We start from the raw sequence: 27,822 nt of genomic DNA on the forward strand, positions 1-27,822 counted from the left end.
GCAGGAAGAAGTAAAAGCAAGACTAAATAAATTAAAAATAGACAAGGCACCTGGCCCGGATGGCATGCATCCTAGGGTCCTAAGGGAATTAAGTTCAGTTATAGCTAAGCCCCTTTATCTTATCTTTTGTGACTCTCTTGCAACTGGCAGAGTCCCAGTGGATTGGCGTACAGCCCACGTTTTCCCATTATTTAAGAAGGGCAAAAAATCTGATCCAGTAAATTATAGACCTGTAAGCTTAACATCAGTTGTATGCAAACTATTTGAGGGGTTACTAAGAAATACTATACATGACTTCATAGTAGAAAATAATCTTATTTCTCAGCATCAACATGGGTTTACTAAAGACAGGTCCTGTTTGACTAACATGCTCAGATTTTATGAGGTAGTGAATGCTAATATGGATATTGGGAATGCTGTAGATGTGATATACTTGGACTTTGCAAAGGCCTTCGACACTGTTCCCCACAGAAGTCTGGTGCAAAAGTTGAGGATGCAAGGACTGGGGAAGAGTTTGTGTGCATGGATAGGGAACTGGCTAATGGACAGAAAACAAAGAGTTGTGGTCAATGGATCGTACTCAAAATGGGAGACTGTTAGCAGTGGGGTCCCACAGGGGTCTGTACTGGGTCCAGTGCTCTTCAATTTATTTATTAATGACCTAGTAGATGCAGTAGTGAGCAATGTTGCTATTTTTGCAGATGATACAAAATTGTGCAGAATCATCAACTCTCAGGAAGATAGTGTCATATTGCAACAGGATCTGGATAGGATTGCTATAATGGCACATACATGGCAGATGAAGTTCAATGTTGACATATGTAAAGTCATGCATTTTGGTCGTACCAATGGTCTAGCACCATACAAAATAAAATGGGATACAGTTGGGGACATCAAACTTGGAGAAGGACTTAGGAGTACTCATCGACAACAAGTTAAATAATCGTACACAATGCCAAGCCGCTGCAGCTAAAGCGAACAAAATTTTGGGATGCATTAAAAAGGGAAATAAAAACTCGAGATGCTAGCATAATATTGCCCCTGTTTAACTCTCTAGTAAAGCCACATCTGGAATATGGAATTCAGTTCTGGGCACCACATTACAAAAAAGATATTGCAGTTTTAGAGCAGGTGCAGAGACGAGCTACAAAATTGATACGTGGGATGGAAGGTCTCGCTTACCAAGAAAGGTTAGATAAACTGGGTTTATTTAGTCTAGAGAAAAGACGCCTTAGAGGGGATCTAATTAACATGTATAAATACATCAGAGGGCAATATAATAGCTTGGCGGATGAGCTTTTTGTCCCTAGGCCTTCTCAAAGGACATGATCTGCGCATGGAGGAAAAACGTTTTAGCCATTTATTTAGGAAAGGGTTCTTTACAGTAAGAGTGATTAAGATGTGGAATGCATTGCCACAGGAAGTCGTTATGGCAAACTCTATACCTGCATTTAAAGGGGGCTTAGATGCTTTCCTTGCATTGAAAGACATCCATGGCTACAATTACTATGTTATGCCTAATGATGTTGATCCAGGGATTTTATCTGATTGCCATCTGGAGTCAGGAAGGAATTTTTCCCTTTTGGGGCTAATTGGACCATGCCTTGTGGGGGTTTTTTCGCCTTCCTCTGGATCAACAGGGGTATGTGGGGGGACGGGCTGGAGTTGTACTTTGTACTGGTTGAACTCGATGGACGCATGTCTTTTTTCAACCAAAATAACTATGTAACTATGTACACATACACTTAATAGCACCTGGAAATATAATTTTGATGCATGATGTGTGGGGGTTTTTTTTGTAAAAGGTTCAGAACCTTATGTCCCCAATTAGGTTTGATACAGCAGGTTGCTGTGCATGACTACTGGAGAGCAAATGGTTAATATCAGTAAAAAAAGAAAAAAAAAATACACTATCAGTTTTTGCCACTGCTTGAGAAAAAAGGTCACATGGGCACTAACCTCAAGTTTATGGTCTACTTTCCTAAAGTTGAGGAGAGGAGACTACATGATAACATACTGAAGAAAAAGAAAGCCAATTGGAACCACGGATTGGGGACAGTGTTTGCCAATGGTTTTAACAGGGAATCTGATCTACATTTATTTTTATCACTGATTACAGGATTGAAGGAGTCTGCCAAGACCACACCACTACTATGGATCAACTGGGTTTGAAATGGACAGAATTATTGATTTTTTTTCGTACCAGATAAGTGTATTTTTCTCATTCGGTTTTACACTTATTGATGTATTCTTTACAAGCACTGTCTCCTCATATGTGTTTCATAAATTCTTGCTCATTAGATATGCTGTTGTATAGTAATGGTCAATGAGACTTGAATACCAATGGGTTAATCAAATAAACATCCTGCTAATTTGCATTGGCCAATTTTCAAGCTCCACCCAATTTGCATAAAAGTTGGAAAAAAATAGAAATGATCATCTCTACGGGTGTAAAAGCATTCCATCAAATACAGGTTTTCAGGTATTGTCCTTGTATGATTTACTCCATTAGGAATTAGCTCACTTGATGTCACACTGTCCCGGCTCTTCATAATCTGACATGGACAGTATTAATATGTGCAATATCTGAACTGGCACAATTCTTTTTACTCTCATATTTGAAGGCTGGCACCCATTTATAGCTTTTGGGGGCTTTTCCCAAGGACTAGCAAAGTAGGTTTCACCTGGGATTCCAACCCCAGTGTCCTGCATTCTGAAACACCAGACTAGTGAGCAGATATACAGTGGGATGCGAACGTTTGGACAACCTTGTTAATCATCATGAATTTCCTGTATAAATTGTTGGTTGTTACGATAAAAAAGAAGGTCAGTTAAATATATCACATAGGAGACACACACAGTGATATTTGAGAAGTGAAATGAAGTTTATTGGACTTACAGAAAGTGTGCAATATTTTTGCAAACAAAATTAGGCAGGTGCATAAATTTGGACACTGTTGTCATTTTATTGATCCCAACACCTTTAGAACTAATTATTGGAACTCAAATTGGCTTGGTAAGCTCAGTGACCCCTGACCTACATATACAGGTGAATCCAATTATGAGAAAGCGTATTTAAGGATGTCAATTGTAAGTCTCCCTCCTTTTTTAGTTTTCTCTGAAGAGTAGCAACATTAGAGTCTAAAAACAACTCCCAAATGATTGTTCACCATCATGGTTTAGGGGAAGAATACAGAAAGCTGTCTCAGAGATTTCCGCTGTCTGTTTCCACAGTTAGGAACATATTGAGGAAATGGAAGACCACAGGCTCAGTTCAAGTTAAGGCTCGAAGTGGCATACCAAGAAAAATCTCGGATAGACAGAAGTGAGAACAGTCAGAGTCAACCCACACACCTGCACCAAAGACCTACAACATCATCTTGCTGCAGATGGAGTCACTGCGCATCGTTCAACCTTTAGGCGCACTTTACACAAGGAGATGCTGTATGCGAGAGTGATGCAGAGGAAGGCTTTTCTTCACCCACAGCACAAAAAGAGCTGCTTGAGGTATGCTAAAGCACATTTGAACAAGCCAGTTTCATTTTGGAATAAGGTACTGTGGATTGATGAAACTAAAATTGAGTTATTTTGGCATAACAAGAGAGTTATGCATGGAGGAAAGAGAACACAGCATTCCAGAAAAACACCTGCTACCTACAGTAAAGTATGGTCTGGTTCCATCATGCTGTGGGGCTGTGTGGCCAGTGCAGGGACTGGGAATCGTGTCAAAGTTGAGGGATGCATGGTTTCCACTCAATATCAGCAGATCCTGGAGACCAATGTACAGGATTTAGTGACAAAGCTGAAGCTGCGCCGGCGCTGGATCAACAAGACAATGACCCTAAACACTGCTCAAAATCCACTAAGGCATTCCTGCAGAGGGACAAGTACAACATTCTGGAATGGCCATCTCAGTCCCCAGACCTGATTATAATTGAAAATCTGTGGTGTCAGTTAAAGAGAGCTGTCCATGCTCAGAAGCCATCAAACCTGAATGAACTAGAGATGTTTTGTAAAGAGGAATGGTCCAAAATGCCTTCAACCAGAATCCAGACTCTCATTGGAACCTACAGGAAGCGTTAAGAGGCTATAATTTCTGCAAAAGGAGGATCTACCAAATATTGATTTCATTTCTTTTCTGTGGTGCCCAAATTTATACACCTGCCTAATCTTGTTTAAACAATTATTGCACACTTTCTGTAAATCCAATAAACTTCATTTCACTTCTCAAATATCACTGTGTGGGTCTCCTATATGATATATTTAACTAACATTTTTTATCGTAACAATCAACAATTTATACAGGAAAATCATGACAATTAACAAGGATGGCCAAACGTTCGCACCCAACTGTATAAACAAAATAATTTATAAAAATAGAAACTGACTTATCTTCATTTCATACCGTGCAGATGGCTTGAGTCAGGTGCTTGCAGCCTTTCCGAAGAGAACTATTCAGCACATCTGATCTGCAAAAAATACATACTAAGTGAATCTCCATAATGCCTTTTTTAAAAGATATACCCTTACACCAGGGACAAAAATATAATATTACATATGCCTAACAAAAACATATGGTATTGCAAATACTCACTGTTTTTCATACCAGGAAATTACTCCATGTTCCAAAACCACCCAAAAAGGTTTCCAGCCGAAAAAACGTGAACTCTGAAGAAGGGAAAAAAAACTGGATTGAAATACAACATACACAATATAAACTACCGGTATATTAATCAAATGATAGATAGTTGTGACATATATGGTATCTGATATTAAAGCCCACTCTAGGAACAGTTTTATTATTTACATCAAACAGCTCAGTGAGCAGTATGCTTTTAACCTGGTTTGTGTCAGCCAAAACTTTTGTAACTGAAAAATCCTACTTTACTGATTGGATGCCAGAGAACTGAAGATGCCCACAGCAGGAACGAGGGTAGGGGCTTCCAACCATCACATTGTTTGGAGTGCATGGAGAGCGGTAGAGGCGGAACTAGAAAACTATAGTGTTTAGTAGGAGGGGACTCCAGAACAAAGACTATATTGGCCCATACGCAATTAACTTTTTCACCTGAGTTATCAAAGGAGATTTTTTTTTTTAAAGAGAAATTAAAAAATTAACACAAAACTTTAGTTTCAGCATTTTACAATTGAAAGTGTACTCAAAAGTTGGTGAAAAAGTACTATGAAATTTATTTTCAGTATTTGTTTACTCGCTGGTTGCTTAAAAGGCATTTTATGAGAAGTTGAGGAAATATCACCTAGGAGAAAACTCAGGAGAAAAAGGTGAATTTCATACAGCCCATTGTGTTTACTTATTTAATTTTTTCCCATGGTTTTATTTATCTTAAAGCGGTATTGTCACCATAAAAATCAAATTTCAACAGCAACTGGTCTGAGTGTATTAAGTGATAAAGATGCCAATCCTGCATTAAAAACTTGCAAAACTTTTTCTGCTGTTATGGTTTGTAGCTATCACATACTTTAGGAGCACTGGCCCTAGTGCCAAAGAGTTGAATGCTGGGAGTTCTTTTTATCTATAATATATTCCTCCTCTTCCATTTCCCTGCCTAGCTGATCACTTGTGTTTACAAGCAAGGCTGAGGTGACTCAGTGATTGGATGTGTAAATAAAAAAAAGACAGTGCAGTTAGTACAGAACTTAGTGGGAGTATCTGAAGACTGGGAGGAGGGCAGCTAATGAATATTCAATGAGCAAAAGAAGGGAGGGGGGGGGGGGACAAGAGTCAGGGAGGCGATGATGTCTGCATTAGCTTTGCAAGATGGCCACTGCCTAGAATAGGATTTTCTGCTTTTCCTTTATAAAATTCACAGGAATCATTATGTGGATAGCACAATACATCTGTTATGTATGTAGAAGTAGTATCTATCTATCTATCTATCTATCTATCTATCTATCCACATACACATACACATACACATACACATACACATACACATACACATACACATACACCTACCTACATCTATATCTAATGTGTTTTTTATTTCTTGGTTAGCATGGGTGTCGCTTGCTCTTTAATAGAAAAAACAATTTTTAGTGTACAAAAATATTTTTTAAGTTTTTTGGGGTCTGCCACCTGCACCTCTACCTGGTAGAACTTTGTGGTCAGAAGAGTGTTGCTTTGCTTACTGCGGTGATAAAGCAGTATCTAACATTACAGTGAATTCCCCACATTTGGTTACTGAAATCCAAGCTTAAAAAAAAAAAAAAAAAAAAAAAAAAAGAGGTGGCCACACACAATACTGATTGTAACAATTCAAAAATCTGACCAATGTACCACACACCTATGTTAAATTTTTCCCCAATCATGAATAAAATAATTGAAAGCTCAGAAAAAAAAAATGGATTGGAAATGTACATCAAGTAATTAACAATCCATCACACACACACACACACACACCATAAAATTCTTGATAAAGTTGGTCTGAAATTTCCAACATGTCCAATCTCCAAAAATTGGAAAAAAAAACAAAAAAAAAAAAAAAACGGGAAATTCGATCGGATTTATCAATCGAAAACAAAGAAAAGCTCTCAATTGTTTGGGACAACCGAGAAAAAAATATCGTATTGGTGAAAAACGTTATCTTTTAATTGTATGGTGTGCGGCCACCTTAACCACCCTGGCGTTCTGATTAAATCGCCAGGGTGGCTGCGGGAGGGTTTTTTTTAAATTAAAAAAAAACCATTTCATGCAGCCAACTGAAAGTTGGCTGCATGAAAGCCCACTAGAGGGCGCTCCGGAGGCGATCTTCCGATCGCCTCCGGCGCCCAGAATAAACAAGGAAAGCCGCAATGAGCGGCCTTCCTTGTTTTGCTTATATCGTCGCCATAGCGACGAGCGGAGTGACGTCATCGACGTCAGCCGACGTCCTGACGTCAGCCGCCTCCGATCCAGCCCTTAGCGCTGGCCGGAACTTTTTGTTCCGGCTACGCTGGGCTCAGGCGGCTGGGGGGACCCTCTTTCGCCGCTGCTCGCGGCGGATCGCCGCAGAGCGGCGGCGATCAGGCAGCACACGCGGCTGGCAAAGTGCCGGCTGCGTGTGCTGCTTTTTATTTGACTAAAATCGGCCCAGCAGGGCCTGAGCGGCAGCCTCTGGCGGTGTTGGACGAGCTGAGCTCGTCCAGACCGCTCAGCAGGTTAAGGCTGGGAACACATACAGTGGGTTGCAAAAGTATTCGGCCCCCTTGAAGTTTTCCACATTTTGTCACATTACTGTAACAAACATGAATCAATTTTATTGGAATTCCACGTCAAAGACCAATACAAAGTGGTGTACATGTGAGAAATGGATCGAAAATCATACATCATTCCAAACATTTTTTACAAATAAATAACTGCAAAGTGGGGTGTGCGTAATTATTCATCCGCCTGAGTCAATACTTTGTAGAACCACCTTTTGCTGCCAGTCTTTTAGGGTATGTCTCTACCAGCTTTGCACATCTAGAGACTGAAATCCTTGCTCATTCTTCTTTGCAAAACAGCTCCAGCTCAGTCAGTCAGACTAGATGGACAGCATTTGTGAACTGCAGTTTTCAGATCTTGCCACAGATTCTCGATTGGATTTAGATATGTTTTGTTTTAAATCATTCCATTGTTGCCCTGGCTTTAGGTTTAGGGTCATTGTCCTGCTGGAAGGTGAACCTCCGCCCCAGTCTCAAGTCTTTTGCAGTCTCCAAGAGGTTTTCTTCCAAGTTTGCCCTGTATTTGGCTCCATCCATCTTCTCCTCAACTCTGACCAGCTTACCTGTCCCTGCAGAATAGAAGCACCCCCAGAGCATAATGCTGCCACCACCATATTTGACAGTGGGGATGGAGTGTTCAGAGTGATGTGCAGTGTTAGTTTTCTGCCACACATAGCGTTTTGCATTTTGGCCAAAAAGTTCCATTTTGGTCTCATCTTACCAGAGCACCTTCTTCCACATGGTTGCTGTGCCCCCCACATGGCTTGTGGCAAACTGCAAACGGGACTTCTTATGCTTTCTGTTAACAATGCCTTTCTTCTTGCCACTCTTCTATAAAGGCCAACTTTGTACAGTGCATGAATAATAGTTGTCCTATGGACAGAGTCTCCCACCTGAGCTGTACATCTCTGCAGCTCGTCCAGAGTCACCATGGGCCTCTTGACTGCATTTCTGATCAGCGCTATCCTTGTTCGGCCTGTGAGTTTAGGTGGATGGCCTTGTCTTGGTAGGTTTACAGTTGTGCCATACTCCTTCCATTTCTGAATGATCGCTTGAACAGTGCTCCATGGGATGTTCAAGGCTTTGGAAATCTTTTTGTAGCCTAAGCCTGCTTTAAATTTCTCAATAACTTGATCCTGTCTTGTGTGTTCTTTGGACTTCACGGTGCTGTTGCTCCCAATATTCTCTGAGGCCTGGAACCCACTGAAAACCGCAAACGCAAAACGCAACCGCTAGCGTTTTGTCTGAGCGGTTTGCAAGCGGATTCATGCGCGTTTTTGGTCGTGTTTTGCAACATTGTATTTTTTTCCCCAGCGGGTGCGTAGCGTTTTGCGTTTTTATCCTGATTGGTCCTGTGAATTATTTTTCATTTTGTTACAGTGTGCTGAACCGCAAAACGCTAGCAAAACCGCTCAGTTTAGGTTTTGCTGAGCGTTTCAATACTTTACATTGAAGCGCTAACGCTCCCAAAATGCTGCATGTCCTGCGTTTGCGTTTCTGAGAAACACAAACGCTCCTGTGGAAGTTGCCCCATCCATTAACATTAGCCCAGCGTTTTGGCAAACTGCTAGCGTATCGCAGTGCTGCCAAAACGCTGCCAAAAGCGCTCCTGTGGGTTCCAGCCCTGAGACAACCTCTGAAGCCCTCATAGAGCAGCTGTATTTCTACTGACATTAGATTACACACAGGTGCCCTCTATTTAGTCATTAGCTCTCATCAGGTAATGTCTATAGGCAACTGACTGCACTCAGATCAAAGGGGGACGAATAATTATGCACACACCACTTTGCAGTTATTTATTTGTAAAAAATGTTTGGAATCATGTATGATTTTCGTTCCACTTCTCATGTGTACAACACTTTGTGTTGGTCTTTCATGTGGAATTCCAATAAAATTGATTCAAGTTTGTGGCAGCAATATGACAAAATGTGGAAAACTTAAAGGGGGCCGAATACTTTTGCAACCCACTGTATATGATCGCAGAAGATGATTGTGGTATTCCAGATGAAATTTCATTTATAATACACATTTTAACGTGTATGTCAACCATGATCTGCTTCCAGAAGCCGATCTTCAGCTATGGGAAGCACATGTGGTGAGCAGGGTTATGCTGCAGGGAACTGAGTGTTATAGCCCGTTTCCACTGCAGCCGCACGCATCTGCAAGATGCGTGGCGGCACTTCCAGATCTGCGGTTACGCTGACGAATCCCGGGAGGAAAAAAAAGGACTAAGGGAACAGTTAATAGGTTCTATGGGCTACCATATAGGATAAATAAGGTTCCATTTGCGATTACTTGAATTTTTCCGCCGGAATCCAGAATTCCGCGGAATTTCGCAAAAATCCAGCGGAATTTTCACAGGGGCCGGAATTAAGTGCTGGCGGAATCCGTGAATTCCGTCAGAATGGAATTTGCTCTTTCCGATCAACCCTACAGTCCGCTGACTTGCGCTGCAGCCACCGCTTATTTTTAAAAAAATGCCATGACTAAGGAGCGAGTGTATGCTCCGATACACGTGAGCCAATTTGGCTTGTCTAGTATCTTTGCCTTTTTTTTTCTCCCCAACTGATTTTTTTTATTTTTTTTTTTTTTTTTTATTAAAGAATATAAACAAATTAACAAAAAGAAAAAAAAAAAAAAAAAAAAGCACAAGACGAGTGCCAAGTCCCATAATTTTACAATGCAAACAATGAATTGAAGAACATACATTTGGTTATAAAGGCAAATAATAACCAACAAGAGAAATAACCAACAAGAGAAGAGTGATGTGGTACTTGTAGCAGTTAGCAAAAAGCAAAATAGAGTGTGGCACGGTTAGCATCTTTGCCTTTAAATAAAAATCAGGGCTGAGGTCTTCCACTCATCTCGCTTACTACCACAATGCCCTGAAACGTTTCAGAACTAGGACCTTACAAGTGCTAAAACCAGATGCAGTACCGGGGTTTCTTCTTGTTTTATTTGCTTTATCTTTGTCTACTGAGTTTACAACACCCTAATATGCATCATGACTATAATGTTTTGTTGTTTCTATTGATTACACCATTTTAGTTTGTATTTTATACTAATAGTCACTGTATAATTTACTTGAATAAAATAAAAATAAAAATAAAAAAAGTTGACATAAATATGGTCATCAAAATCAAACGGACGTTAAAACTCTAACAAATTGGCAATCCTGTGTTAAATTGAGGATCATTTCAGTCGAATAAATCTGCCGATCTGAAAAGTTCCATTATTTTGAAGTTAAACAAATAACAGCGGTTCTCTAAGTAATTTTGTGAAGAAGTAAATAAAGGACTTGGTTTGAAAAATACACAACAATGTAAGGAATGACTAATTCTTGGTAAAGCAAATTTGAGTGAGAAAAATCAAAATCAAAATTACCTTGCATAATGGACCTTCAAATCTCCGGAGGTTTTTCCCTATGTTCTGAAAATACGTGATCAGTTAGAAGGTGCATCTTTTAAGATGAATTGATACTGGGCAGACAAATGTACATTCTCATTGCTCACCTTTCCGGCTCTGACTTGTAAGACTTGCTTTATTTCTATATGCTGGGTTAGGTCTACTGGCTTTTGGTCTGGAATAATGAATAGAATTCATCAATGACATACCTTGATTTATAAATAAGGATAATATCCGTTTTGCTGTTAAGAAATTATAGGCATGATTACTAACATTCTACCAAAATAGAAAAAGGAATTAAATCTTTGTATACTCAGGGGCTGCATAGTGAGGATATCTTATTGTGCTCCTTACTACGTGGTCTTCATACTTGTGTGGTGCGATCATCCCACGGCAGGGGAGCCTGCCATGGGATCACACACAAAGCTGCATATGACCCTGTGGCAGAGTGTGCTGACAAGGTCATATGCATAGGCCCACCCCAGTTAGTTATGTACTCCCTGCTATACAGGAAGTACATTACTGGGGTTCCCATCAGTCCGCTGCTATCATCTTCAAAACAAAAATAGCACAAATCTTTATTTTTGCGGCACAAATGGTCACAATAGTAGCACTAACCAAACCTGATGGAATTTTTTATTTGTGCCGATTGCAGGAGAGCCAACGTCACAGAGATCACTTCTTACAGTATCTGTTGTTATTTGAAGATCGTTAAGAAAAGGCATGTGAAACTTTTTAGATTATGAAATTTGAGTACTTTCTTGCTTGCTGGTATCTGAAAAAATATTTCCCTGATAAGGTGTAAAAACATCTCCTGTGGGAAAAGTTTAACACTACCAGGGCAAAAATTTGAAAAATCACTTACATTCTCCAATGATCTGCATCCGTCTAGAATATTAGTAAATTAGTCCCTGTGTGACTGGAATAACTAAGACTGAAAAGGTCATGAGCTAAGAAAGGCTATTCAAGCTAAATTAATATCTTTAACAGTTTATATAATCAAAGCTTGTGAGTTTCAATCCCAGCATTACTTATGTATATTAAGCACTGTGATCTGTGAAATTCTCTAGTTCATGCTAATCTTGTGTTCAGAACAACTAATGCCAAACTTGTGATTCTGCAATCTAATCACTCTAAATTCTCTTCTCAGTTTCTCCACAACCTATATGTGACCTTAAAAAGGTTTGTGAACTTCTACTGTTGTGCTTAAAAAGGTCTTAAAATGGGGCCCTGATCAATAATAATTAGATACTACCTAGTTCTAAAGATACAGAACCAGGCGCCACACTTTCTTTCTACAGTTTGTCCTGGTTTCTAATAGCTATAGGAGCTGCCATGTTGCCCCCCTCCCCTTCTAGCTGCCCATTATTTCTCCAGGGGAAAGTGTTAAGATAGCATCTGTGGCTTCTCTAAACTCTTTGAAGCATAGTGTCCAATCTCTCCACTAGGCCTGAAAGATAAATCGAATTTAAAATCGAAATCGTGATCACCAAGATCACAATTTTGGAATCGTCAAAGCGGCAATTATCGCGATCACGTCATTTTCACATGGGGGAAGTTTGATAAAGTGTGCTTGGCAAAACTCCTGGTTCCTGTATGTCACATGACATACAGGAAGTATTCCGTGCATTAGAAGCTATGTCCAGAACTGATGCAGCTTGGGGGACAGAGGAAGCACAGAGAGAGACACAGAGATAAAGAGCGGGTACAGAGACACAAAGGGGGCAAGAGAGAGACCCAGAGGAGGCATAAAGAGGCAAATGGGGCACAAAGAGAGACAGAGGCGGGAACAACTAGGCAAAGAGGAGGAACAAAACTTGATTGGAAGGAAACCGTGCATCGAATCGAAATCGCAATTTCAGACAGAAATCGCTCAATTCAATTTTTTCCTAAAATCGTTCAGGTCTACTCTCCACCCCAGTTAGAATAAAACGTACAATGTTTCAATAAAATCAACGCATATCACTCTATGGTGTACTTCACCGTTTCATCCAAGGTTACACCGCTCTGCGCGTCTCCTCACTGCGGCCAATAGTGCGGGGAACCTGTCAGAATTCCAGCGCCAACGGGAACAGGACGATCGGTGGGGTCTCGGCAGCTGCCCTGCGTCTATTGCGTCATGACGCATTTCGGCGTACCACGCCTTCGTCAGATGACGCAACGACGCAGGGGACGCGTATAAAAAGACGTCCCGTCTCCCAGCAACGGTCGCATCTATAATACGGCGGCCGCGCTGGATCAAAAAGGAAGCAGGAAGGACAACTCCAAGGGGTCAGTCAGGTTGCTGAGCAACCGAAAACAGATCCCTTTACTCGAACTGTGACCCGAACGGTCTACCAAAGACCTTATTTAGCGGTGACCTAGCCGCATCAGAGCGGTTTTACAAGCCACTCTGATACAAGACAGTGATGGGGCACAAAACCGCCTAGCTACAAATAATTAAAAATAAAAAATATATATAAAAAAAAAGTGTATAAAAAAATATATATCTAAAAAATATAAAAATGAATTGCAAAGGTAGATATATATGTAAAAAGTTATGGGTCCAAACATGGGAAATTAATGCATTATGCATGTTTATATGCACACGTTAAAATATATTTGAAGATAATCACTATATGGGACAAGGACCAAGGGACAAGAAAGGGCAATTAGGCGCTTAATTAATGCAGGTTCTTAGGGGGTGTCAGAAACACAACTAGTTTAATATTAAAAGGGGTCCCCGAATCATTGCTCACAGTTCACATACTCATAAACAGAAAAACCTTACACCCTTTCTAAGGTCACACGCCATAAAATAGCATAGCACCCTTCCTAAGCTGCAGGACTATGGTCAAGTAAACAGGAGGATCATCATAACCTCCACTAGTCCAAGCCTAGTCCCATGGTTAATTACCCCACCAGGGCTGGGCTTTCATATGTATATATATGCGTGTGTGTGGAACCCCGAAGATCCGCAGCTGGACACCAGCGGGCCCCTCAAAGTCAAGGGGGTTATTCTCCGTGATGGGGAATGGCACGGTAAAGGGGGGGAAGGAACCTGGGGAGAAAAGGAAAAGGAGAAGGAAACCAGGTGAATCAGAGGGGAAAAGACAGGGACAAGAATTGGGCCGAGGGAGGGAAAACCCATATGGACCCCGTGTCGTAAAGAATCCTCAAACTAGATGTATGTCGCAACCTCCAATCCTTCGTTTAATCCTACAGGGGTCAGGGAGTTGAACTTAAAGATCCAGTAGGACTCTCTTTCACAAAGCTTTTTGAAGCTTTATTGAATTTGTTTGAAATCACCTCTAAACCCATGACTCTCAAGCTCTCTACCTTTCCTTCATGTACCTCCTGAAAGTGTCTGGGGACAGTATGCTTTATACATCCAGCTTCTATTTTTCTCCTATGTTCCCCCAATCTCTGGCGCAAAGGCCTGGTGGTTCTGCCAACATAAAACTTACCAGGGCACCCGCAAGATAATAAATACACTAAAAAAGAGGAACCACAATTAATAAACTCATTCACCTTTACTGTGTCCCCATTACTATCAAGGATTTCTGAGGTGCGATGACGGATAAATTCACAACACCTACATAACTTTTTATTGCATTTGAAGTTTCCCACCAATTGCGGAAAGAAGGTAGATTGGAAGGGGCCATGGTTACTTGTTGACGACTACCAATATTACTACGAGCTAATTTGTTTTTTATACATCTAGATTTTTTAAAAATTACTTCTGGGTTATTGGACAGTTCGCCTTTTAGCCATGGGTCCTGCAATATTATATGCCAATTTTTCTTCACAATATTTCTATTCTTAGCGGCACGCGTTGATTTTATTGAAACATTGTACGTTTTATTCTAACTGCTTTGAGAAGAGATACATTAAAAACTTTAATGCACTAGAGAGCGCTCCTTGTCCCCTTTCCCTTTTTCTGTTTTCTACAGTGCAACTACTTACTTACTACTACTTACTTCCCAAAAGTAAGAAAGGAGCAGCACTCTTGTGGATTTGCACGTGAACTGTGCTGGATAGTTTTTGCAGATTTGAGCGCAGTGGACTAGCTACTTGTCTACTCTCCACCCCACCGCTGATGAAAGCTTATGTTTGTTCTCTGCTAATGTGTACAATAAAATAATTACATCAGTCCTTATCTGCCTGTAATGTCTTTGGTCGGGCAGTTATACATCTGCTAAACTTTTAAGTGTTAAAAAAAAGGGGGGGGGGGGGGGGGGGAAGAGGTAAAATTGATTTTTTTTTTATGAGCTAAAAATTGTGGCATGCATTTTGTAATGTGCTATTGAGAGGTCCTGGGAGCTAAAAAGGGTGCTTGGTTAATTTCAAGCCCATTATGTAAGTAGTAGAATTGAGCAGATTGCAGTGCTAAATGTAAATTTCATGCTAATAATTTCTTGCTAATAATTTCATACGAAAGTGAACTTTATGTTCTTTTATAAATCAGGACTGGTTCTAGCCAACATGAGGCCCTGGGCAAAATTTACATAAGACTTCTCTATAGTGCAAAACTACCTCCAAATAAAGCAGTATAAAGAGGTGAAGAGTGCCTGCTCCTTACCCCAGTGCAGCACTAGATGGGCCCCTTTGTTCCCCCAGACACCATTATGCCACAGCACCCACTGATGGCATCTTAAAGGTGTACACTGAAGTGGAATTCCATTCTCACTGCATGCAAGGCAGAAATTAACCCAACTTATAGAATGTATTTGACTCTGAAAACTCTTACTACATAGATAAGCTCTGACCCTGAAGGTTTCACATTTACATGGGACAATATACTGTAGAATAGGAAGAAGTCACTGGTCCATGCTCATAGTCCATAATCGAGATAAGTTTGATGAAATATATTGTGAGTAATTAGAGGTGCCAAGTGAAGACCCATTTGAGCCCATTACAGAACGATCATTTAGGCCTCGTTAACATGGTCAGTAAGATGCAAATAATTCCAAGATGATGCATGATTATGCAAACTTTGTATGCAAACTTATGCAGCTTGAAAATGGATCAAATTCCACCAAGATTGAATTGATTGTTTTGATTGGTAAATTTTCAAACTGCAAAGCTTTGCAAATAGAATTTTTTTTCCAGATTCCTGGAATTATTTGCATCACCCTTACCATCCCTACTCCATAATTTGTGTTGGCCATTTAATTATAGATCAATTACAGTAGGGGAGACAAGAATAGCATGTGGATACGCATTTCTATTTCACTAGAAAATATTTACAATGCAGCAAATGGTTTTGTAACTTCACTTGTTAGTTTAATAAAAAAAAAAATAATAATTTAAAAGCCACCACATGCTGAGTCCTACTCCCCCAGCAACTAGAAACATCTCTGTGCAGACCTGGGCTTGCGATACCCTTTTATCACACCTATTCCACAATTTCCATAATTTAGGCATACTATACCACAGGCACTTGGTAACCTCTTCTGGTTTTGGCCTTTCCTCCATAACTCATATTCTCATAAACACTCCTATTATTATTTACCCATATGATGCAATTAGACTCACATACAGAAGATTGACAAAATTAGAAACCAGCATCCTGCAGAAGCATGAACACATTTGGTCCTATTTAACATGTGTCTATAGGGAAGACATACCATTTTGATTCTTGATATTGACATCTGCTCCAGTTTTGAGAAGTTTTAAGACACATGGTTTCATGCCCCGGTATGCAGCACAATGCAGTGGGGTGTTGCCCAGCTGGTCAGTGCAGTTAATGTCAGGTGGTCTCGCTCTGTTTAACTAAAAAAAAATATAAAAAGTAAAACGCGATGTTCTTCCATAAATAAAAAATAAAATAATAATAATAATAATAATAATAATAATAATAATAATAAAATAAAAACAAAGCTGAAACAGAACATTCCTTTTGTTTTTCCTATTAAAAGTACTTACATACTCCCTATATAGCAATGAGGGTTCCCGGCTGTACAAGAGAGTTTGGCCCTAGTAGAGACCACTATTGACTTGGGGAGAAGACTGGGGGGGGGGGGGGGGTGTTAGACTGTCAGCTGGCTCAGAGGCACTGGGCAATTACCTAGTTTGCCCCCTATGAACGCACCAGTCCTGCTTTCCTCAGAACTGGAGTGTCTCAGGATCTAATCCATGTTTGTTTGGGGCTCCTCTGGGCACTCTGGTTTCTTCTCACATCCCCTATTTGGCTGCAGTAGTGTCTGCACCAAACACCCGAAGCAAGCATGAGGCTAATCCAGGCAGACTTTAGTCAGACCACCTGATCTGCATGCTTGTTTAGGGTCTATGGGAAAAGTATTTGAGGCAGAGGATTAGCAAGACAGCCAGACAATTTGCATTACAGTATTTTAATAGAAATAAAGGTCAGACTTCATATTCCCTTCATTTTAGATGTGCTGTAAGAAAGGGGCAGGGTATCAGATGGGGTCACACACACACACCTTTAAAGTAGGTATCTCATGGAGGTGTGTGTGTGTGTGTGTGTGTGTGTGTGTGTGTGTGTGTGTGTGTGTGTGTGTGTGTGTGTGTGTGTGTGTGTGTGTGTGTGTGTGTGTGTGTGTGTGTAACTGCTACAACGACTTCCCCTTTACAGCAAGTGGACTGTTTAATGTATACACCAGCCCCTTTACTAGGGTCCAGCAAGGTTGATGTCTGCCCAAGGTGCAGTGAGGGCGGGCAGCAGGCACACAGGGACTCACCCGTGGGGAAGGGAGCCTGACTCCTCCCTCCGTGCTCCCCCTCTCCACTGGAGGAATTTATGGGCAGCAGTAGCTGTCTTTTACTCACCTTCCAGGCTCCATGCAAAGATCACGTGCCACAGGGCTGCTCTGTCTCCAGCGCCACTTGACCTGGGAGCAATTTAGCCTAGAAACTGCCCCTGTATACACTGTGCACTAGGCTCTATTATATCTGCATCTCTGTGTGAAAGCTTTACTCTCATGACTTGCAAATCAGGTCTGATCATTGCTCTGTATTATCCATCTTGTCCCTGTAAGTTCCCCTCCTGCTTCTTGGAGATAGGCAGGAACAAGAAAGTAAAAAGCACTTATCAGACCTGATGCTCGCTCACAGGAAAATGCAACTTCCATACAGAAATGGGCAGCAATACGTGGGCTACACGGCAAGCTAACAAAAGTGTGCAGGCTGCTATTGAGTAGAAGTGTTCATAAACAACAAGCAGTTGTGTGGGTGTTTTTTTCTTCATTTTAAGATATCCTCAGGGGATATATAGATTTTTTTTTTGTTCATTCTTACTTAGAGTGTATATAAGTAATTATGTTGGACAAAACATGAAACAACTAGCAGCTGTATCAGCTTACCAGATCAGTGAGTGCTGCAATGTCCCCTTCCCTTGCAGCAGCCAGAAGCACGTCCTCCAGCTTTCTTTCCTGTGTCCGCTGTGCAGCTGATTACATAATGGTTTACTAAGATTATTATAAACCAAGTATTACAGAAACTTAATTTTTGTAAAGAAAAAAAAATATATATATATTTAAAGATATGATGCAGTTAAAATGACAGAACATGCTTTCCAAACAGCTACAATAAGTATTTTTTTCCCCAAACACTGGATCTCTTCATATCCCCTATACACTACAGATGTAGTGTCCCAGTACAGCGTATGGGAATACAGCTACTTCTCTATAGAGTTGGGCCGAACCTCCGATTTTAGGTTCGCGAACTTCCGCGGAACGTTCGGTTCGCGGAAAAGTTCACGAACCGCAATAGACTTCAATGGGGAGGCGAACTTTGGAAAAAAAAATTCTGCTGGCCACAAAAGTGATGGAAAAGATGTTTCAAGGGGTCTAACACCTGGAGGGGGGCATGGCGGAGTGGGATACACGCCAAAAGTCCCCGGGAAAAATCTGGATTTGACGCAAAGCAGCGGTTTAAGGGCAGAAATCACATTGACACAGGAGACCAGGGTTCGAATCTCGGCTCTGCCTGTTCAGTAAGCCAGCACTAATTCAGTAGGAGACCTTTGGCAAGTCTCCCTTACACTGCTACTGCCAATAGAGCGCGCCCTAGTGGCTGCTGCTCTGGCGCTTTGAGTCCGCAAGGAGAAAAGCGCAATATAAATGTTATTTGTCTTGTCTTGTCTTGTCTTGAATGCTAAATGACAGGCCTAAAGTGCTTTAAAACATCTTGCATGTGTATACATCAATCAGGTAGTGTAATTAAGGTACTGCTTCACACTGACACACCAAACTCACCGTGTAACGCACCGCAAACAGCTGTTTGTGTAGTGACGACCGTGCTGGACTGGTGCACACCATGGCGAGAACAGGTATGCAGTGGCGGGTTCACTGAACTGAACAGGTATGCAGTGGCGGGTTCACTGAACAGGTATGCAGTGGCGGGTTCACTGAACAGGTATGCAGTGGCGGGTTCACTGAACAGGTATGCAGTGGCGGGTTCACTGAACAGGTATGCAGTGGCGGGTTCACTGAACACAACAGGTATGCAGTGGCGGGTTCACTGAACAGGTATGCAGTGGCGGGTTCACTGAACAGGTATGCAGTGGCGGGTTCACTGAACAGGTATGCAGTGGCGGGTTCACTGAACAGGTATGCAGTGGCGGGTTCACTGAACAGGTATGCAGTGGCGGGTTCACTGAACAGGTATGCAGTGGCGGGTTCACTGAACAGGTATGCAGTGGCGGGTTCACTGAACAGGTATGCAGTGGCGGGTTCACTGAACAGGTATGCAGTGGCGGGTTCACTGAACAGGTATGCAGTGGCGGGTTCACTGAACAGGTATGCAGTGGCGGGTTCACTGAACAGGTATGCAGTGGCGGGTTCACTGAACAGGTATGCAGTGGCGGGTTCACTGAACAGGTATGCAGTGGCGGGTTCACTGAACAGGTATGCAGTGGCGGGTTCACTGAACAGGTATGCAGTGGCGGGTTCACTGAACAGGTATGCAGTGGCGGGTTCACTGAACAGGTATGCAGTGGCGGGTTCACTGAACAGGTATGCAGTGGCGGGTTCACTGAACAGGTATGCAGTGGCGGGTTCACTGAACAGGTATGCAGTGGCGGGTTCACTGAACAGGTATGCAGTGGCGGGTTCACTGAACAGGTATGCAGTGGCAGGTTCACTGAACAGGTATGCAGTGGCAGGTTCACTGAACACAACAGGTATGCAGTGGTGGGTTCACTGAACAGGTATGCAGTGGTGGGTTCACTGAACAGAACAGGTATGCAGTGGTGGGTTCACAGAACAGGTATGCAGTGGTGGGTTCACTGAACAGAACAGGTATGCAGTGGTGGGTTCACTGAACAGGTATGCAGTGGTGGGTTCACTGAACAGGTATGCAGTGGTGGGTTCACTGAACAGGTATGCAGTGGCGGGTTCACTGAACAGGTATGCAGTGGCGGGTTCACTGAACAGGTATGCAGTGGCAGGTTCACTGAACAGGTATGCAGTGGCAGGTTCACTGAACAGGTATGCAGTGGCAGGTTCACTGAACAGGTATGCAGTGGCAGGTTCACTGAACAGGTATGCAGTGGCAGGTTCACTGAACAGGTATGCAGTGGCGGGTTCACTGAACACAACAGGTATGCAGTGGCGGGTTCACTGAACACAACAGGTATGCAGTGGTGGGTTCACTGAACAGGTATGCAGTGGTGGGTTCACTGAACAGGTATGCAGTGGTGGGTTCACTGAACAGGTATGCAGTGGTGGGTTCACTGAACAGGTATGCAGTGGCGGGTTCACTGAACAGGTATGCAGTGGCGGGTTCACTGAACACAACAGGTATGCAGTGGCGGGTTCACTGAACACAACAGGTATGCAGTGGTGGGTTCACTGAACAGGTATGCAGTGGTGGGTTCACTGAACAGGTATGCAGTGGTGGGTTCACTGAACAGGTATGCAGTGGTGGGTTCACTGAACAGGTATGCAGTGGTGGGTTCACTGAACAGGTATGCAGTGGGCTCACTGAACAGAACAGTTATGGTGGGCTCACTGAACAGAACAGGTATGCAGCCAGGAACAAGCTAAGCCTAACTAATCGTTCCCTATGAGAGACAGTCTGCAGCAGCTCGCCCTACTCTCACGAATGCAGGCACACGAGTGACCGTAATGGCCGCCGCTGCCTGCCTTATATAAGGGGGGTGGGGCTCCAGGGGCTAGTGTAGCCTAATTGGCTACACTGGGCCTGCTGACTGATGTAGAGGGTCAAAGTTGACCCTCCATTGTGCATTATGGGGCGAAACCGAACTTCCGCAAACGTTCGCCTGCGGGACGCGAACGCGAGAGAGAGAGAAAGAGAGAAAGACGCACGGCACGTTTAGCTCCTGAAAAAAGTGCCTTTATGTACTGTTTATATTCACTTATCCTGATAGCTATTAGTAGAATGCGCTTTGTTTGCTGTTGGGATTGGTTAAAACATCTCTGGCATTCCTGTTCTAAAAATGAAACTCAGACAAGCAGCAAAAAATACAAACTTAGAGGCCACTTCCACTGGGCGCACTGTTGCAACAGAATACATGTGAATTTACGGTGTTAGGAATACACCGTGATAAAGTAGTAGCGGTGCCTTATTGCTACCACAGGGATTGCATTCATTGTGATTCTTACCTAAGCGCAATCACACGGTTTGCTGTAGTTTTTGTGCAAGCGTGCTTAGGTATAGTCAATGGGAGAGCATGAAAATGGTTTACAAAGTGCTATTTCCTGGTGCGACTTCAAGCCCTGCTCCCTGATTTCCAAAAATGCTGCGACACCGCACAAATAGTGATTGCACAAAAAAAGTCTTTTACGAGACATTTAAAAACATTTATTAAGGCCAATATTTTCCCTTCCATATATGTTCTCCATGGGCAAATAGCTGATGTAGCTGGTACAGATAGGCATCAGGGTATGTGTGAAACACAAACACACAGCCCATGTGCCATCTTGTGGCAAGGACTAACATAGCACTCTATATCCGATTTCATATGTACCACATGCTAATGTGTAACAAACCAGATTAAAAAAAAGTCACCTTCTAACATGGCTTTAACTTCCTTGTCTTGTGCTACATCTGCAGCTGTTTGTCCTCCTCCATTTATGATTGTAGTGTCTGAATTGGACTCCAATAATAATATCACTATTTCCTATTCAAGCAAAACAAGTAATAATAAAAAACAAAAACAACCACACACAAAAAAGAAACAAATTAGGCATCTTAACCCTTTCAGGACCGGCTGCCTAACCCCCCTTAAAGAGACACTGAAGTGAAAAAAAAAATGATGATATTATGATTTGTATGTGTAGTACAGCTAAGAAATAAAACATTAAGATCAGATACATCAGTCTAATTGTTTCCAGTACAGGAAGAGTTGAGAAACTCCAGTTATCTCTATGCAAAAAAGCTATTAAGCTCTCCGACTAACTTAGTCGTGGAGAGGGCTGTTATCTGACTTTTATTATCTCAACTGTAAGTAAACTGTTTACTTTTTCTCTGCTAGAGAAGAGGTCATTACTTCACAGACTGCTTTGAAAGACTCATTTTGAATGCTGAGTGTTGTGTAATCTGCACATATTATAGAATGATGCAATGTTAGAAAAAACACTATATACCTGAACATAAAAATATGAGAATATTTTCTTTGTTGCTAATCTTCTAGTAATTATTCATAGTACACAACCAATTCACTATATCATATTTTTGTTTGCTTCAGTGTCTCTTTAAAGTGAACCTCCGGACTAAAAATCTACTCAGCAGAACTGAACAGGCTTGGTGTTTCTGTAACAGTTTCACAGCATCAGAACTTTGTTTTTCTTACCAAAGCATCATTTTTAGCTGTATTTGTAACTAAGCTCCACCCATCAACTGATGCTGTGCAGAGCATGATGGGATTTCCTATGTTGTTATTCACGTTGCCTAGCAACTGGGAGGGGTGATCAGCACACAGGACAGTTGGAACTGTGTCTCATGCTCCCTGTCACCTCCTTTCAACCAAAAAGATGGCTGCCATCATGAAATCAAACATTTGCCTGTTCTTTTAAAACAGTGTGGGTACGAGATTATATTACCTATCTATTTTAATTAACATAACTAATGAAACTTAATGACAGTATGTTTGTTTAGGCTGGAGTTCCTCTTTAAGACACACCTAGGTTTAGAGGACAAAAACCAGGGGAAAACATATATACTAAACCTGGTGCATCCATGGTGAAGGGGCATCTTGTGGATTATGCCCCCTTTGTACCTCGTGTCTCCCTGTGTCCTCCTCTGTCCCCCTGGTGTCCTCACCTGCCCGCCTCTGTCCTCCTCTATGCTCTTTTGTGTCTCCATTGTGTCCTCTATGCCCCTTTGTGTCCCTGTGTCCTCCTCTACATGGGCACAGTACAGGGACATTGCAGCAGGTCGGAGGGTCAGGCAGGCATTCACAAGTCAGGACCTCCCTGCATTTGGACTATAAGATGCAGTGACTTTTTTACCCCCACTTTTCGGGGAGAAAAAGTGAGTCTTATAGTCTATATAAAAAAATAAAAATAAAAAATACATTAAGTGTGTATCATGTGTGTGCTTTTCCCCCCTATTATTCTACCTAATTAATTCTGTGGTATCTGCGTCCAGGTTTCCATGTGTGCTGTCGTACTGTGCATGCACAATATGGTAGAAAGGGAGTGGGCTGCAGGAGTCAAAACCTAGTGCCTAATGGCTAGTGCATTTATATTATGCAGACCTCTTCCACAGAATATATATAGTCATGTTACTAACACTGCAGAGGAACTCACAGTATAGTCCCTGCCATAGTCTATTGTCCCTAAAGGCTCTTTTATACAGGCAGCTGAATGCACCAGAATGGCACTTGTAGGTTGCAGATTGGATGCTAATCTGCACAACAAGTGTGCAGGTCAGCCTCCCAACTGAAAGAGGCCTAACAGTCAAACCCCAATTTGGGGGGTAAACCACTTATCAGTTTGATTGTAGAATACTACAAAAAAAAAATAAAAAAAAAAAATAACAGAATGCCTGAAGGAAGCACATGCAAAAGAACAGGAAGAACATACAAAATCCATGCAGACAGTGGCATGGCCAAGACTGGAACTAAGCATAATTATACACACATAAACAGCCATGCAGTGCTATACAACAGCCTTGCTGTAGTCATAAGAAGTCAGTACATTTCTTTCTTGCCCGCAGGTTAGCAAGGAGTGCACTGTTAGGATAAGAAAGCATGCTTTCACCTTACGTCCAGTAAAGGCAGCACGGTGTAGAGGCGTGTCCCCCATATCATTCAGGACATTGACATGAGCTCCTGCCTGTGAAAGAAATGGAATTGTAAAGTCAGGGATGCAAATGATAAATCTAAGGGAACGCTAATTCTGAACATATTTGAATTATTATCCATTACGTTTTAATGGCGTCTTGCTTCCCCTAAGGGCCGTTTCACACCAGAGGACTTTTTCGGCGTTTTAACGCCACAGCCGAAGTTGGCGTTTTCCAAGGTAAAATGAAAGTCCATAGACTTTCATTTTACCTTTCACATCTAACTCGGCGTTTTGGAGCGTTGCGTTTCAGCGCTCCCAGGAGCTTTTTCAGGGCTGTTTACAGCCGAAGTTGGCTGTTGGCGTTTCAATGATAGTCAATGGAAAACGCCAACTTCAGCCTTTTCAAAAGCGTTTTACAGCTGACTTGTTCACTTATTTTTATAGAAGAAAAAAAAAAAAAAAATAAAAAAGGGGGGACGTTTTCATATGAGCTGTAGAACGCTCTTTGAAAACGCTATGTATTGGCGTTAAGCAAAAGGCTGAGTTTCGGCCTTTTCTACCGCAGCCTCTAGTGTGAAAGAGCCCTAAGAATTCTAACCTTTTATGAAGGTGACACCTGCAGAGGAAATCTATCTGAAATGAACACAATTCTATCCCTTCACGGTCACACTAAAACTGTGTACCAAGGTACTGTCACTGTGTACACATTAGAAAGACCTTCCTCATTCACTGCCCTGGTGACAGGGCTACTGTCCAGACAAAAACACTCTAAAGCTGGCCATACATCTAGCGATTTTACAGCCTGATGGACCATCCTATTCGATCATTTTAACAAATTGGTTGAAAATTGGTGTCACAACAAGCATGCTGGGCTGAAATTGAATGTAGCGATCGAGCAAGCTGGGAAATCTCAAGGCCGATGTGGTTGATCATATATACACACAAACACACTTTTTTTTTTTAGCCCACGACCTTGCTTACTTTACAACAAACTGTTGCAAACTTCATCCCATATGCATTACCACAGTATGACTCGCAGTATGCTCGTAGGCCAAAATGGTCACGAACTGCAAACATCTGGTGTGTTATGAAACTAAAAATATGATAAGACAGTTTGTAAACTTTTTGAACAGCTGAAGTCCTATATTAGGCAAGAATTATGTAAAGTTTCAATTTCAAAATGACAGCAACTGGTCATGAGTTCCCAAATGGAACCAAACACCAACAAGTGCAGACTAGTTTTCCTTTTGGTCCACAAGATAAATATGCCTCTGTCCCAACATTTTAAAAATGTGTTGCCATCAAGTTCAAAATAGCCAATATAAAAACTAAGAAATATTATTGTTTTTAAAAATTGTTTTTGTCAGGACTACTATTTTCAAATAAATATAGGGCTTACATGATTTGCAAATTATTGCATTCTGTTTTTTTCAAAGTACTAGATATATAGATACACACACACCTTTCCGCAATCACCGCTGTGTGCGTGCGTTCTCATCACCACCCATTAGTACACTGATCAGTGTATGGGAAACACTGTTCTTATTCACTGATCAAAGTACCTGTGATTAATGATAAAATGAAAGGGAAAGCATACACACACTATTTCCTGTGTACTGGAATAAAGTGTGTGTGTGTGTGTGGTGTGTGTGTGTGGTGTGTGTGTGTGGTGTGTGTGTGTGGTGTGTGTGTGTGGTGTGTGTGTGTGGTGTGTGTGTGGTGTGTGTGTGGTGTGTGTGTGGTGTGTGTGTGGTGTGTGTGTGTGTGTGTGTGTGTGTGTGTGTGGTGTGTGTGTGGTGTGTGTGTGGTGTGTGTGTGGTGTGTGTGTGGTGTGTGGTGTGTGTGGTGTGTGTGGTGTGTGTGGTGTGTGTGGTGTGTGTGTGGTGTGTGTGGTGTGTGTGGTGTGTGTGGTGTGTGTGTGGTGTGTGTGTGTGTGTGTGTGTGTGGTGTGTGTGTGTGTGTGGTGTGTGTGTGTGTGGTGTGTGTGGTGTGTGGTGTGTGTGGTGTGTGTGGTGTGTGTGTGGTGTGTGTCTAGTGGCCAAATAGTAAGATTCTTACCAAAATGTACCACCCAAAGAAAGCATAACTGGTGGCGAAAAAAACAAGATATAGATCTTTATGTAGTGATAAAGCTATTGGCCAATAAAAGGGAGGAGCGCTGAAAGGTGAAAACTGCTCAGGTCTATAAGGGGAAAAAACCCTTAGTGGTGAAGTGAAGAAAGCAAAAATGCTTAGACAAACTTGAACAGATTTCTTGCCAAGCAAGAAGTTGCTTGTGCTAAGCATACAGTTGCCAAGCTTGTTTATGTTGACGTAGAAGCTCCTTGATAAGTCAATACTTAATAAGTCACTTGTAAAATTCCCTGTAAGAAGCCTACTACCTGCACCTCAGACTGTCTGTGCTTCAGGCTGCAATCTTCTCAGAGGGATTCAGACTGTGCCAGCAACCATTCCAGTCTGAACAGTGGGAATGATGTAAGGTAGACACCAGGAGCAGCCACACCATTGGAGACTGAAATCCAACTTAATAGCAGCCTCTGGTCATGTGATCAATATAGACAGGATTTGTGGCTACAAAAAAATAAATAAATAAATAAAAAGGGGGGGGGGGGCTGAAATGGGCTGGGTTCAACCAGTCTGGACTATTATCCTCCCTAGCCCCATGTGACTCCAACTTGGCCTTAGTACTAGTGCAGAGGCAGGTGGATGATGTTAACAGGGGATTGAGAGTGGGCATGTTAGGGCAGCTGAGAAGTGTGACAAAGGTTAAGTACATGTGTTGCAGGAGTGGACATGCCTGGGCTTCCATACTCCATACAGCAAAAACATCTTTATTGAATACCACCTAGAGCCCCCTCATTTTGTTTCATCCTCACCACTACCTTGCACCAGAGGGGGGGGGGGGGGGGGGGAAGAAGAGCCCCTTATCTTTAACAAGACTACCCACTGAATTGCAAAATCCATGAATGTGCACCCCTGCATTTATTTAAAGAGAACCCGAGGGGGTTTGGTAAATCATTAGGACACAGAGGCACTTTCTGTATACAATGACCAGCCTCTGTGTCCTTCCGGCATTCCTCCAGCCTCCCCCCTACCCCCGGGTTCAGCTTCCCCAATTAAAAAAAAAAAAAATGCGCCAAACTAGCAAAATGCAGATTGTAGCTAGCCTGTTATTTACCTCTGCCTGTCATTCACCCATCGCTCCCCGCCTCCTGTATAGCGCAGCTCCCCGCCTGTGCCCTTTCCCTCTCCACCTCCGTAAGCTTCCTCCAATCATGTGGCAGCGATGACAGACCTAGAGCCCGTTTTTAAAATGGGCTAAGGTCACTAGTTGTGTCACAATATGTGCAGTATCAGCTTCGATTGTGTCATTTGTAACTTTACCTTTAGTAAGTCTTCTACCACTTCTCTGTGTCCAAAGTAACATGCAAGATGAAGAGGAGCCCATCCCAAATTAGATTTTCTTTTACCTGGAATTAAATGGTTAAGTTTAGTAATAATGTAAGCAAAAATATATGTAAACCACAGGTGTCAGACACAAGACCCGCGGGCTGTATGCAGCCCCCCTTGCCATTGTATGTGGCTATCAAGAGCTTCCAATGTCCATTATTGTCAGCAGTAAAGAATGACAGTACACTGCCTTCCCATCCAGGAGATGACAGTGTTTCATTTGCCAGTTTGAGCCTGGGTGCAGCAATAACCCATGGGACCCCTGCAAAATTACCATGGGGCCCCCTCCTCGGATCCAACTCCCTGTGTGGCTGGTAAAACACACACACACACACACACACACCTTTCCCCCGCTACCTTCTCCCCACATAGCAGTGTAATATATCTGCATCAGTGGCACTTCCAGCTTCTGACCACATGACATGCATTCGGAGCCAGAGGTATGCAGGATAATGCGTGTGGCTTCCAGGAAGAATATAGGAGACCCAACACAGCACTGGAGCAGGTGAATATTACACCACTTAGGAGACACCCTAAACCCCACCAACCTCCCACGCTTCTTTATTTAAGA

The 27,822-nt window shown here is 42.2% G+C and overlaps 1 protein-coding gene across 4 annotated transcripts in view; it reads right to left on the reverse strand.

Annotated features, from left to right (window-relative positions):
- The window catches only part of OSBPL1A (oxysterol binding protein like 1A), a 253,225-nt gene that overhangs the window by 215,135 nt on the left and 10,268 nt on the right, over positions 1-27,822 (reverse strand). For 3 of the 4 annotated variants that reach the window (XM_068237280.1, XM_068237278.1, XM_068237279.1), the window contains 9 exons: positions 27,186-27,271; positions 23,778-23,852; positions 21,583-21,694; positions 17,913-17,998; positions 16,218-16,362; positions 10,716-10,783; positions 10,588-10,632; positions 4,595-4,668; positions 4,406-4,469 (listed from right to left, as the gene is read on the reverse strand). In XM_068237280.1, the coding sequence (XP_068093381.1) occupies positions 4,406-4,469; positions 4,595-4,668; positions 10,588-10,632; positions 10,716-10,783; positions 16,218-16,362; positions 17,913-17,998; positions 21,583-21,694; positions 23,778-23,852; positions 27,186-27,271 (755 nt within the window). Of the gene's footprint in view, positions 1-4,405; positions 4,470-4,594; positions 4,669-10,587; positions 10,633-10,715; positions 10,784-16,217; positions 16,363-17,912; positions 17,999-21,582; positions 21,695-23,777; positions 23,853-27,185; positions 27,272-27,822 lie in introns of those variants that run through there. The other variant, XM_068237281.1, reaches the window with a different exon arrangement.

Source organism: Hyperolius riggenbachi, chromosome 5, assembly GCF_040937935.1.
Source record: "Hyperolius riggenbachi isolate aHypRig1 chromosome 5, aHypRig1.pri, whole genome shotgun sequence".
Classification (NCBI taxonomy): domain Eukaryota; kingdom Metazoa; phylum Chordata; class Amphibia; order Anura; family Hyperoliidae; genus Hyperolius; species Hyperolius riggenbachi.